General features: G+C 40.2%; 1 protein-coding gene across 1 annotated transcript in view; it reads left to right on the forward strand.

Moving 5' to 3' along the window:
• LOC146966464 (uncharacterized) overlaps positions 1 to 14,421 on the forward strand; it is a gene marked incomplete at its 5' end in the record, with an annotated part of 65,055 nt that overhangs the window by 26,204 nt on the left and 24,430 nt on the right. The window contains 10 exons of the mRNA XM_085764000.1: positions 1,283 to 1,366; positions 1,703 to 1,870; positions 2,052 to 2,126; positions 2,908 to 3,075; positions 5,102 to 5,332; positions 5,513 to 5,743; positions 7,409 to 7,510; positions 7,813 to 7,889; positions 8,202 to 8,346; positions 9,502 to 9,739. Coding sequence (XP_085620126.1) covers positions 1,283 to 1,366; positions 1,703 to 1,870; positions 2,052 to 2,126; positions 2,908 to 3,075; positions 5,102 to 5,332; positions 5,513 to 5,743; positions 7,409 to 7,510; positions 7,813 to 7,889; positions 8,202 to 8,346; positions 9,502 to 9,739 — 1,519 coding nt within the window. The remainder of the gene's footprint in view (positions 1 to 1,282; positions 1,367 to 1,702; positions 1,871 to 2,051; positions 2,127 to 2,907; positions 3,076 to 5,101; positions 5,333 to 5,512; positions 5,744 to 7,408; positions 7,511 to 7,812; positions 7,890 to 8,201; positions 8,347 to 9,501; positions 9,740 to 14,421) is intronic.

Consider the following 14,421-nt stretch of genomic DNA (forward strand, 5'->3'; position numbering starts at 1 on the left):
TAAGTTTTTCTAACGTGTATAAATGCTTTGGTCATTTTTTTTTGTTCCCGCAAATATAAACTTGAGGTCTCAGACTTTTGGACCCCACTGTACTTTTGCACAATTCTGTCAGATGTCTATTGAATGCAAAATACAACCTGTATAATACCGCTTGCTCATTTTTGATTTAGCTGCTATGTGCATTGCAGTGTGTATGCAATGTTTTTTGTTTTTTTTCCCCCTCTCCCCTTGCCATAGCTCAGGTTTAGTGTGCCTGTGAGCTTGGCCGCTGACAGCCAGAGGTGAGAGGTCAAAGAGCCAAGTTAACTCCATCAATCCCCCTGGACAGTTACAAACGAGCCCTCAACTCTGGTCAAAACAATCCCTGGATCATGCAGGACAGACAGGAGGTGGAGAGGGATGGAGAGAGAGAGCGAGAGAAGCATTTGACACATTTTAGCATGAAGGACTGTTGTGTACATATAAAAACAAAAGCAGAAACAATGTCAGCATTATATAGTCAAGCATATATGCAGTAAAAATTACACTGAAAAATTCATTTTTTCCTTTCCCATTTCTACATGGGGAATAAAACAAGGCTTGTGTGGGAGTCTTGGTCTCTAACTACGAGGCATGTAAATAAAATTTTTGTTTTCGGAAGGTAATCTGTTTCTCATTTCACCGTCTAAAAGTTGAAAGGAAATTTAATCAGATAATAAGCGGTGATGAAAATATCCCAAAATTCAGAATGCATAGCACATAACAGTAGATACTTGTCCACTCTGACTGTCCCTAAAAGGAGAAAAACCTTGATAAGATTTAGATCAGTTAACAAACACAGATGAGATTAAGAAGAAAAAAGTTTTCCAAAAAAACCACGGAATCACACCCACATGAAAACAAGCACAGACACGCTCACACACATGAAGTGAACTGAAGTGGGTAATTAGGGAAGGTCACCAAGGAAACAGACAAACACAAGCAATTGTCAGGCATACTGTATTCTCAAGAGATATATAAACAACCGTTTCTTTGCGTGTAGCGTCATCCACCCACCACCACCAATACCTTAAAACACAAATATGATAACAAGACTGGAAAAATGTATCTCTAGTTTTGTAAACAGTGACCTAAGTCCCCCTGTTTCCTTAGATACAGTTTATGTTGCCAGTGAGGAAAGGAGTTATCACTTAACATAATGTTACTTTGTCAAAATATGAGCAAAACAAGAGCCTGTGTTTTGCAATTAAATAGCATTACCCAATGTTCTTAAACCATGAGGAATTTTTTTCTTTTCTTCCAGATGCAGAGGAGGGAGATGAAGATATGTGTGCTGTTGAAAGAGCTCGCGGAGAGTAAGAAGCAGCACTCTGATTGTCAGACAGAGGTGAAAACTGCTTCATTATTCACCAAACTAATCTCTTTTTAATGCTCACATATTAATTCTCAATAAAGTCATCAAATTGGATTGTTCATTCCGTTATCAAATAAATGTAGTTATGTATTTTTAATATCTGTATTTATTTTATATTTATTCCTCAGTTAGAATCTGTGTAATTTAACATTTTGTTTATTGCACATTAGATAATGTTGAGTGATCCTAGAAATTAATATGATTTCTATTACTTTTATTCCATTTTATTTTGTTGTCCTACAGTGGGTTTTGCGATGTATGTTTAAATTATAGCACTGATTTAATGGCTTAATTTCACCACATTCCCAGTTGCTCCGAAGAGAGAAGGATTTAGAGAAACTGCACCAGGAGAGGGATGAGCTGAGAGCCAAGATGGAGGACCAGAGCAAAGAGTGTGTCCATCTAACACAGACCAAAGAGAGACTGGGGGCTGACTTGGCTCTGAGCCATGAAAAACTCCACATCTCCCACCTGGAGGTCCGTTGTTTTCTGTCTCTGTGTTCATGTGTTTGTGTGCATGCATGCCAAGGTGAGAGATATGCCACCAAATCAAGTGATCTTTACCAACTAAACTTTAACTAAATGAACATAATGGGGCAAAATGTCAACATGTACAATTTATTGGAATACAGCTTAAGTGTATTTTCTGTGTGTTTAGGTCAGAAGCAGAGATACGTTAATTCTGCAGTTGCGAAATGAAATGAAGACAGCTGAACAAAAGTATCAAGAGCAGGTGAGAAACTCATCTGTTTGCTTCTTTGTGTCTGTAACGTATGTTGATTTGCCCTTTTCCCCATCATTTACATCTTTATACGTCCTTGTCAGCGCTTCTCTGGCTTTATTTTCCCTGTGTGACTTGAATATATTTCCAGCTTATATCACTGCAACTTTCAAAGCAATTGCTAAACAAATTACATTAGATAAAAGTTCATTTCCCTTTCACATGACCAATTTAGCACCTTCCAACTGTGTTGCATGCAGTTTTGTGTTATCTTGTGTTTCTGTTTTTTGGGTTTGTCTCAGGGCTTAAATTCTATTGTAGGTAGTACTACAAGGATCTTAAACCTGTCTGACTGTTTTTTTTTTCTTTTTCCTTTTTCGTATGCTGAGGCTGGGTTGAGTGAGCACCCTTGTGCTTTTTTTTTGCCAACAATGCCCAGCTTTACACCCACAGAGTTGCACACATCCACTCGAGGGAAGTGCCCAAACTACTGTTGGCTACTGAGCAGCTCCATTAGAACAGTGGGAGGTGCAGCAGCTTGCTCAAAGGCTCCTCGAAAGTTGGGAGCTAAGGAAAGGGGAATCGTTACTCATTCATGTCTGCTGTGCCCACATTTTCCCAGCTGGTCCTGAGACTAAACTGGGAAACACTCTGACTCAGTCCTTACTCGCTCACTTTTAGGCTACTGCCGCCCCCTCGCTATCTTTTCTGTCTGTGTGTGCGTGCTTTGTGTGCCTACATAAAGTTGCTCCATTTCCATCATTTTTAGTTTTCATCCTTTCTTCTTGCTAAGGTGGCAGCACTGGAGGGTGAGGTAAAACACCTGAACCACAAAGTCAGGGGACACCAGGAGGAGGCCTGTCAGTTAAGGAAAAAGTTCAGAGATGCAGAGAGCCTTAAAGACCAAAAGGAGATAGAAGAGCAGCAGCTACGAGATCAGCTCCATATTAGTCAGCAACAGGTAACTGGAATTATCTCCTCTTCACTTCTGCCCACCTCCACCTCTCCTACAGGTAAAATCTATAGATCAGTTGAACTCTGACCTGAAAGCGGTAAAACAAGCTCACAAGATTGATGCAGAATGCCAGAGCCAGAGGAGCATCCTGGCTTCACAGCCGATTGAAGCAGAACAAATCAGAGCTCAGCCAAATGCAGAGCAGGCAGAAGAATTGAGAGTCAGAGGTCACAAAGCTCAAGGACAGTTTAAGTCAGCAGCACATAGCCACAGAGGAGGCAAGTCTTTTGTGCATTCAGATGTCAATCAGTTGAGCCACAGTCCTGCAGCAAAACAATCTACTGTGTTAATCCAGTGAACAACGTAGGAAGAAAAATCAGATGCACTTATGCCTCTGAGTCCCAATGATCTAAATCACAGTAGACAATCAAATAGTCAGAGTCTTCTGCCAGGAAAGACAAAGTGACCCGTTTACAGCAGACAAGTTTTATTTGGCAGTCAACTTACATATATCCCCATCTACATCATCTGACTTACTAAACAAGACAAGATGACCCCTTTGTTTGTCAACCTCTCACATCCAATTGGACCCACGTATGAATAGAGAAAGGGAAACATAGACCAAGGGATTCAAAAAAAGAAGAGGAGAATAAAGTTATTATCAGCTGAGGGTTGACTTGGGTATTCATGTGACAGCCATGAATGCTCAAAAGCCAGGCCAAATGAGGTTCATCAGGTCATGCGGGTCAAAACTATGTGTTTTCCATCATATTTAATGAGGGTTGTTTGTTTCCCCAAAGCACAAGTTCTTGATTATGGTCACAAAAAAGCCATGGTGTTCCCATTTAGCCTTGTTATGAGGCCTTTCATCCACTGACAGAAGAAAAAAAAAATCAAAATCTACTGTCAGTGTTTGGTCTGTAGGGCACATTCAAGGAAAGACAGAGAGGGAGAAAGTTAACAGTGCTATAAAAGGTAAAACTGGCATATGACACCTAATTTATATTGTGTGTGTGTTTTATTGTGTGACTGTTACCTTGGGTAACCTCGGGAAAACATACGTCCTCTCACTTGAATAAAATGTGTACATGGACTGGGTCAATGGTTTTTAAGAGTGCACACACACATGCGCATGCACACACACTTACACACAGTGATACACCCACACAGGTTGTTCAGTTTTTGATTTTGAAGTAGAGAATGGAAGTTGATGGTGCCTCTCCTCTCCGCTGCCTTCTCTCAGTTTGGTGTCTCTTTCTCTCTCTTTGCATGAGCAAGTTTTCTACTCAGTCATGCTCCCTTCTACCGAATGTTAGTCCTAGATGGGCCAATTTAATCCCTGGTTAAACCAAGCTGCAGTGAACTACTGAAATCTAACTAGTTGGCTGTCATTAGTTGTAAACCCTCATGTTCAGATCCAGATTACAGCAGGATTAACGTGGATGAACTCAAGCTGAGTGTTGGAGCGGGTTTAACTTTCTCAACCTCTCCCCTTGAAAGGTGAGATACGGTAGGATTCCTAGTGTAACACCTGGATTAAGCCTGGTTTCACTTCCTGGGTTCCCCTTTCATTATGACAGAGGTTACTGTAGAGCAGCGCAGTATATTGCACCATAATAGGAAAACTTGTCTACATCTTTTCAATTTCTTCAGGCACATTTAGTCATGATAAAGCATCAAGTAAAGCATTCGGTTTTACTGATTTTGTAGCATTATGGTAATGATGGTGTTGGCTCTTGCTGTAATCATTTCGACATTCTTCTTAGATTATTTATTCTTGTGTTTATGTGCATACATTAAGGTTTCCAACTGTTATAATCATCAATTATTTTCAACATATTCCATCACTCCACACTCACAATTTGCAGCTCAGTAAACTTTCTCAAGGTCATCTGTGCATGAGGGTAAAAGTCAACCTGCCACTCTCTTTTAAAACTGAACAGTGTTTTAGTCCATCTACCCACTTTACTGTTGAATAAAGACAAAAGGTTTATTCCTGCCAACATATATTGTACATTTTTGTTGCTTCCAGATTGTGACATTTGAGGAGAAGCTAAAGAAGCAGGAGGATGAGATGGAAATTCTTCGTCAGCAGCTGAAAGGAGCCATGGAGGAGCTAAAAGGCGCCAGTTTGGAAGCCCAGGAGCAGAAAGAAACAGTGGCAATTTTTAGACAAAAGTACTCTGCAGCGATAGAGAAAGTGCATAGGGTGCAAGGTCGCGTGGAACTTTTAGAAGAGGAACTACAGTATTCACAGCAACAGGTATGGATGGTAGTTGTTAACAATACAAGTGAAGTTTATGTAGAGCAGTATCTTATAAAATTGCATTTTTTGCAGGCTCGGTGGCTTGAAATTCCAGTTTAGTTTAATGTGTCTTTAATGCTGAGTGAAGCCACAATCTGAAACCCTGCCTTTGTTGTCTTTACTATGTTTAATTGGCAGCTAAGGGAGTCCCAGTTAGCAACTCATTCGGTGAAGACAGAGCACGCAGAGCTGGAGCGGAGGTACCAAGAAAAGGTTGGCCAATGGGAGAGCTCGCAGGAGGCTTTTGACCAGTTAACAGATGAGCTGCAGGCCAATCAAAATCTACTGATGGAGAGTCAGCAAAAACTGTACCACTTCAAAAGCCTGACAGGATCCCTGCAGGAGCATGTGGACTCACTTAAAGAGCAGGTCAGGACACATTAGCATATATAGACACAGGTATACGAGCACTCATACAAAGTACATGCTTATCATTCACAGGGTTAAGTAGTGGCTTGTTTTGAAGCTTATGTAACTACTGTTCCTATACATACATTAAATTAAACAGTCCTGCTATTAAAAGAATTACACCTGAAAACTGTAATTTTCATTTTACAGGTTAAAATCTAGTAAAATGTACGTACATGGAACAATCAATAAAACTTGTTGGCAGATAATTGTGTTAACATAGTGAGATGATGTCATCTCTCAAAATATAAACCATATATTATTACATATTCCTATTGGTTGCATGTATGTTTTTAAGTTTGCAATTTTTTTTTAACATTTAACCAGATTTAACCAGAGTTTTCAACAAGGAGATGTGGATTTTACATCTTAATGTTTAGGTAAAATCACAAGGGTGCCTCAGCCTTCTTACATGTGCACCCAGGTGCTTGCCTGCTCCATTAATGTTGTGTGAGTGCATCCATGGGTGCATCCGTCCTTTTGTGTGTGCGTGTGTCATTGTGCGCATGCATAAGCGTACGTACAAGTGTGCTTTTGTGCATGTGTGCAGTGGTGTGTGTCACTTAATCTTTTCTCCCTTTTCTTTCTGTTTTATATTTACTACGTCAGGCAACAAATGAATCATCTTTATTACGGAGAAATTTAATTTGGATGAACTTAACTGCTGCCACCAAGGTCAGACGGGCAGAATGTCATTTTAATCCAATCAACTTTAATCTGTTGGTTATAAAAGAGTTAGGCTGTTGAAGAATGGCTGTATCTCAGGCCCTTTATTACACTGGCTAATGACTTTGATTGTGAGGCGCCTATCAAGAGGTTAGGAGCTCTTATGGAGTTTCACGTCCTGGTAATTCTCTACCTCATGCCAGTGTTGGGCTCAACTAACCCTAAAGTCACTAATGCCTTTATTCCCTGTTTACAAGAAAATCAAAATATTAGAAAAAAATATAATACTTATCAGAAAAGAAAAAGTCTAAATAAATATAAAATCAATGTTCAAGTTATAGCTTTTCATATTGAGCACAAATGGAAAAAGAAGTAGAATCTAACGCAGTAGCTTAAGTATTGTATCTTAATGGTATCTCTCTTGTAGTCCATTTGTATTCTGACTATGGAATATTTCACTATAATGTTAAGATGAAAACTGGACAAGTTAAAATCCCCTCCTTTCCTACAAAGATGTCTACTTTTGAATTAGTTACTTAATTTGCCTATATAGAGGACAGCAGCTAATAGAGCACGATTGAGAGAAGTAATACATTGAGCAATTTCCTACATAATGAACACAGGCATGGAGGCACTGCACATACTTTTAGCTTTTGTTAGCGTTTAGTTTGTTGGGGTTGTTTGGGTTTGGAACACCAAGGCCATGTGTCTCTGCTCTGTGATGCACCAAATCAATACACAAATGAGTGTAATACATAATGATGTGTTTCCTCAATGGCATATCACTGTCATTTGTTGTTTCTTCGTAAACCAAACCTGTTGAAATGCTATACATTACAAATGCAAGTCACTGTGGTTTCAGTCAGTGCGATTGAGTAAAATCAACCTAACAAGAAAACAAGACCATTTAAATTTGTTTTTTTTTATATTAATTATTTTGCTTTTGCTTTACCGTCATAGAAACTGATATTGGAATGTGACCTGCAGCTGTATAAACAGAGTCATTCTCATTCTGATGAGGAATACCTGAGCCTGCTAAGAGACAGACAGCAGCTACAGAGGGTAAGGCTGTATATTTGTACATCCTATACATTAAGATTGTACATTATAGATTACAGTACACCCTGTGCACATTATCGCCACCCTAACCATTAGAATATATATGTACAGTTCCATTCACAGATAACTAGGGAGAGATAAAATTCAGTTGGATTCTTATTTAATCTAAAACCTACACAACCGATTGCAGTTGCACAAAAAGTTAGTTTCAGATTTACATTAACAAAAAAAATAAGGCTTCATACCATTATCAACATTTAATGTATGTTTTTGGATGTGTCTGTCTCTGTGCTTGTGTGTTTCAGTGCTGCGCTGAGCAGGTTGAGCGCATTGCGGAGTGTGAAAAGGCTATTCTTCAGATGAAGTCAGACCTGGAGAGACAGTAATAACGGAGTCTATAAAACTCTCATTCTCCTCTGCTGTTCCTGGTTCCTGTCCTTGTCTCCCCTCTCATGCCCTTCCCATCTGCCTCCACCCCCCTCTCTCTCATTCTCTTTACAGTTCGCTAATGAAATGACACATTACTGGCATATTACATGTTTCATGGAAAATGTATCATAATCTGCTCAAGTAATTTATTTTAATTTTAATAATCTGCTATCAGATTTTGTTTCTTACATTTTGTTAATTGCTACTGCGCATATTGTACCACAGCAGCTCGCATATAAGTCACTCTTTGCTGTCCTCCCTATAGAGCCCAGGAAAAAGCTGATTTGAAGCAAAGTCTTGCTGCATCTCACCATACACACCTGAGCAGCCGCAGCCAGCTGGAACAGGAAGTGACACGGCTGAAAAGCAAAGTAACACACTTAGAGCTTAAGCTGGCAGACACCCAAAAGGTATTTAAGTAATGCGTACCTTCTTACCTGTCCTCTAACTTACAGAGAGTCATTTTGACCCAATTGCTTTGAATTCAGGGACCTCACCCATTGGCTTTAAATGATGCCTATGCTCAGGCTGGATTTTCAGTTTTCTAAACTCAGTTTTCTAAAGAGGAATACTCAACACACCTCCACTGGCACCACACACCCACCTCTTGTGATTTTCCTGTGATTGCCTGGCAGAAACAAATTGCCTCACCATTAATTAAAGCACCAAACGGTGCCAAGGCTGGTGAAATTGACTCCAATTAAGAGCTCAATGGGACACTAAATATTCAAATTACTCAAAGTGGTGACTGTAACCTGGCAGAGTGCCAACATTGCTGGCAGTGAAAGACACATTATTTAGTGGGAGTGTGTGTGTGAATTTGTGTGTGCGCTCACACTCACATGCTCACGTCCACAAGTGTGTGTGGAAACATAAGTGCGCAGGTCAAGGTGGAAACTTTTGATTTTACCTATTAATTCATTGTTGTGCTTCTTACAGGCACACAAACATACATTAGACTAGATACATAAGTATATTCTCCTCTTGCTGCCAGGTCTTGGCCATTCTTTCAGTCTGCTTCCCTGTGGACTATCACCTAATGAGACTGTGTCATGTAAGGACACATGTATTGAAAGCTACATCTACATTTGTACAACCACATGCATTATACATTCAGACATTATTAATCTCCATTATGCATATATACATGGTTTCATATAGAGTTTAATGCTTTACATGAATGCTTCATCATACACACACTGGCTGTATTCAGAGCTATTTTCAGTGACATCTTTTGAAGGAAAATGAGTATAAAAATGTAATAATCCATCAAAGTTGTCAGGGACATGTTTATTCTTACACATCCCATACTGTATGGCATGTAGAGACAAAGTGCCATTCAATGTTTTACATGGATGATAGCGAATGTAAATGAGCAAGCAAAATCTAATGATTAAAGGTCACTCAAGATACATTTAGACTCATTTTTAGTTAAATTGTTAAGTGCATTCTGAATAGTCAAAAAAAACTTGATCTGAATAGTGTAACAAGAATAAAACATGCATGTACAGGAAAATACAGTCGCTCATTCACTGCTCCTCTTTGGCCCTCACTAATGCCTGCAGGTCCGTGTGGCGCTCCTCAGGCAGTCAGAGGAGGAGCTGAAGGAGGCCCGGCAGGAGGCCGCCAGAAAGAGCAGGGAGGTGGATGTACAGCAAGGAGAGGTGCAGAGGCTTCAGGGGGAGTTACAGAGGGAGGAGGAAAAGATGAGAGGTGCCATCAGAGAGAAACAGAGCCTGAGCACTTACATCAAGCAGCTGAGCCGAGAGCTGGAGGAGCTACGCAGCAAACACCAAGTGACAGGTAGCAATCAGTCAATAAATCTATCAGCCACTCATTTTGTCCATCCATCTGCCCATTTATCCATCAACACATAACTTTAAGTCAACCCACATCCACAAATACAGTAAACAGTGTATGTGTGTGTGTATATATAGAGAGAGAAAGAACACATGAGATGCTTTTTTTTATTTGATGGATATATTATTTATTTTCATTCAACTCAGCATTTTTTGATATAAAGAATGAAGATTTTTCTGTGATCTGCTGGTTGTCCTGCTTTTAGAAACCTGTCACACTGTGGAGCAGCTGTATTGTGTGCGCGGCCTTTTGTTGGAGAACCAGACACATTGCTGTTAGCTCAATCAGTTAGCTCAAATTAGCCAGCAATGCTACAGCATTGTTGTTATTTGGTTGCTAGCTGTCTGCACACAAAGTTAACTCAGACACATACACACAGACACACACACACACACACACACACACACTGTAGATTGAGGTTTGATTTAATGGTGCACTGCTTTAGCTGTATGGTAATGATCTGGTTTGTGTGTGTGTGTTTGTCTGTATCTGTGTGTGTGTGTGTGTGTGTGTGTGTGTGTGTGTGTGTGTGGATGTGCGTGCATGTGTGTCTGTGCGCGCACATGCCCAGTGGTGGCGTTTGTAGTAGTGTGTCAGTACAGGAATGGTGATGGCTGGGTCTCTCTGGGCACAGAAATGTCTCATTAAGAATTAACGTACACATCTACGGTCACGCCAGGCAAACACCTCACGCACACACACGGCCATTTCTCCCAACTCCCACTGCTTTAATTAGCACACACACACTCTCCAAAGTACAAACACACACACACACACACACACACACACACACACATACAATCACCTATTGTCCGCAGAGAGATGAATCTGAGGTCTCTCTCTGTGGCAGACAGTGGCAGGCTTGCTCGGTGAATACTGCTCATTAACAAGATAGAGACAGAAGGACAACGCTGTGTAGCTTGGCCTTTGTCTGTGATCAAAACGCATTCCCTCAACTCTATGCTCCACACAAAACCACATATTATTCAGCTTTTACCTTCAGCAAATACAGTCCAGAGACGTAGAGCCTATTGTAATGACTTAAGAAGAATAAAGATGCATTATTATAACAAAGGAGGCATTGTTTACCTGGATATAGCAATGGCCTGAATAGACTGGGTGAGGAGTCAGCTTGAGAAATTACTGTCATGAACAAAAGGCCTTTTTATTAACATGAAGCCCTTGTCAAGGTTCTGTCTGTGTTTTGAAAACATTGCCATGAGTGGTGATGATTCTTTTTGTTGCTTGATAACAGTAGATCTGCTCTAGATTGGAGTGGATTGTGAAAATAAACAGGTTAGACTGCGGATATTTAGAGCCATATAGTACACAGGGTATGGGAAAATAAATGCTGAGGAAAAATAAACTTGTACGGAGGGTAGATGCTCATCACCAGACATAATAATAATAATAATAATATATTTAAGATATTCTTACATTGATGTATGTATTTATTAGCCTGTCATATTGTTGTATGGAGTCAGTATCAAGTAATTTGTCTATCTCTGCCTTTTGTGCTCTGTAAAACTAGAATTACTCATCCAGTAAATAAAAATGAACTGAAATATCCACATGGTACTGTAGCAGCCAGCAGCAGGTTTAAAAAGCAATAATCACACTAGTTCCATATAATTCTTAGTGCTGATGTGTAAATTATTTTGGAATTGAATTTTTTGTGGTCACAATCAAAGCATTTATTATTTATTTGGTGATGTGAGGCAAGTATCATGTTATCTGTATGGCACAGTTAAACTGTAGGGATTTTTGCAACACGATGGATATTATACTGAAAGTGGCCAGATAGAGGAAATGTCAAAGGAGGAAAGAAACAGAAAGGAAAAAAAGGATTGGTGGATGAGTTGGGAGCCAGAGAAATGTCATAGGGATGATATGGAAGTGTTGGTAGGCAGCTAGACTCAGTCAGACTGTGTCACGAGAGGTTGCAGGGATGAGAAAGTAAGGGCTGATTAAAAATGAGAGGGAAAAAGTTCTTAAACTTGCTGTTTGACTGCATGAGTCAAATTTTGTCACTATTTGACAGCGTGTATTTTCTGTATGATTCCCAGCTCAGTACTGTAGATGTCCTGTTTCTGACAAATAGTGATTTAATAAACTTCATACAGTGCTAAGAGCATGCCCGTGTGTGTACCGTACACAAAAAGGGGTCCATAACTCCATGAGACCATGTTCACACACAAGTGAGTTAGTTTTGAACTGAGCATATATATTGCAAAATGATATAGCAGAGTATATGTGGTTTGCAGTAAATATATAATGCACAGTGTAGTGAATTTACTGGTCTCAAATGAGAACAAAAAGCTATAGATAAGTAAAGATGGTGTTACTAGTCAGTTTAATAATTAAATGTGTTTGCTGTAATCTAAATGGGTGGTTAATAGTTTAGTGAAAAGTTTGTATTCACCTAACTGTGAAAGCCAAGCAAATGTGACTGATGTTGTCATCTTACATGTTAAATAAGATGTGTTGAAAAGCTGGCCATAATGTGAAATAAATGTGATACTGTGTGACAACAAATGAAATAACAGCATAAACAAAAACACAATATCCATATTTCCACACTCCCACAAAAACAGAAATGTGATATTACCACTCCTCGGTGCTGCTGATGTGCATCTGCCTAAAGATGATGAAATCATTATTGTGTGCATGGGTGTGTGCGCACAAGTGTTTGCGTATACGTGCGTGCGGGTGCGTGTGTGCTGCTATCCAATCTGGATCCCTGGACGCACACGTGCACAGGCCTCTCTCCTCCAATTCACCTCTATTACTAGCTATAATCCCATTTCACACTCTATCGATCCCCAAAACTGTTGTTCACCGGAACCAGCAGCAAACACTGGCATTTCTCCCCATCATTTCACCACCATTGTTCTTTATTACACAAAGAAGCCCCCCTTTGTCTCAGAGCAAACTCAGCCCACTGAAATATGAATTATAAATGTATGGCTAATAAAAGAGAAGGGGGGGAAAGAGAGAGAGAAGGGGAGAGAGCTGGAGATAGAGAGAAGTGGTTGGTAGAAACATCAGAGAAAATGACTCCTTTACAAGAGTCTATTGATCAGTTTCTATCAAAGGGGGATGTCAGACATGAGATTACCTGGCAGTTTGAGCATTAGGTGCCGTGTGTTATAGCCCCGGGCCCTTGTACCGCTGCCAGAGGATTGTAAATAAAGCGAAGAGGAGAGAGCAAGAGGGGAGTGTGTTGGGGTGTATGTGTGTGTGAGTTTTAGATTCTATGTGTGTATGTTAGTCTTTGTCTTTGTGAGTTTTCACTGTTGTGTGCATACCTTTTTTTTTTGTTGTGGTGTATTTGTGTGCATGAGGGTGTGCAGCTGTGTGCCTGCACCTTGTGGCTTATACCCAAAAGCAGTGTTGCAAGCCCATGAAACTTCATAAAGAGAGAGAAAGAGTCTTGGGAGGCTTTGGGACGCCTCTCGGGAGCACCTTAGCCTGCTACGAATCCCCCAACAAAGCCAAAGGAAGCCCCTATGAAGCCTTATGAAGCTTTTATGAGGGGCAGGCAGGGCCCAGCCTAGCCCCAACCACTGATTCAGGGTTAGCTCGGTTTTCATCCTTCTCATGTTAAAGGTTAGCTGTGAGAGCAGGGTAATCTGACCGCAGATCTGTGATTATAGGCTGATGCTGTATGATGGGCTTTGAAGCTCATATGAAGGTGTTGAGAGGGAGAGATCGAGGGAGAGTTAGATTATGGACTAATGTCATACCTTAAGTTGTGAAGCCAGTATAAAAGGGTCAAGAAAGTGAGAGAGTGAGGGACCCAAGATCTTAGATTGTGGACTAATGTCATAACTTAACTCATGAAGCCACTAAAAACAGGTTGTAAAAGAGCCCAAACCTCACAGTATGGAATCCTCTATGGGCTAAATCTTGCAGGTATCTGGTCATCAATCCCTACTAGGCTAAATGTACCCCTGAGCTTGCCTAAGGTAAACACCTGGTGTGCATATGTGCTACATTTCGTTTTCTATGATTTTGTGTCTGTCTTTATATTTTTAGAATAGTTTTTCACGTTTGTGCCTGTGCATGTACCTCGGCCTCGGTTTTATTAGGTGCAAATAGAACAGTTTGTCTAAATGTCCAGACTATGCAGCTTCTCTCCGTGGCCTCCTCTGGTTGCAGGTGTCACTCCGTTGACCTCTAACCTAACGCCATGAAAGCAAACTTGATCCCCACTTCCAAGGTTTCACATCTCGGCTTTATTGATTATTGAGTCATATCAAACTTTCACCTTGATACTTGGGTGCATACATTCACATACACACACAAATAAAAGTGTTTGTGCATCGTTGAATATTTAGCAATTCCAGTTGCAGCTTCAGTTTTCCTAGGGCTTCAGTTTAAACAGTTTGGATGCTGCAAAACCATGAATTAATCATGGTTTTATTAAATGTAGATTTTCTTCTCTGTATTTCTTCCTTTCTGGTGTTGGTTTTAGCTTCCTCCTATTCAATCTGTCCAACTACTACCATCACAGCATGGTGCGTGGCCCTAAAAGCACTACAGCAATACACTAAACATTTCTCTATTTCTATTTCACACACTCAAATACACATGCACACCCACAAAGTCAAGGTCCGTCCTGT

Source organism: Trachurus japonicus, chromosome 20, assembly GCF_045865225.1.
Source record: "Trachurus japonicus isolate A0001 chromosome 20, Traja_1.0".
NCBI classification, from domain to species: Eukaryota; Metazoa; Chordata; class Actinopteri; order Carangiformes; family Carangidae; genus Trachurus; species Trachurus japonicus.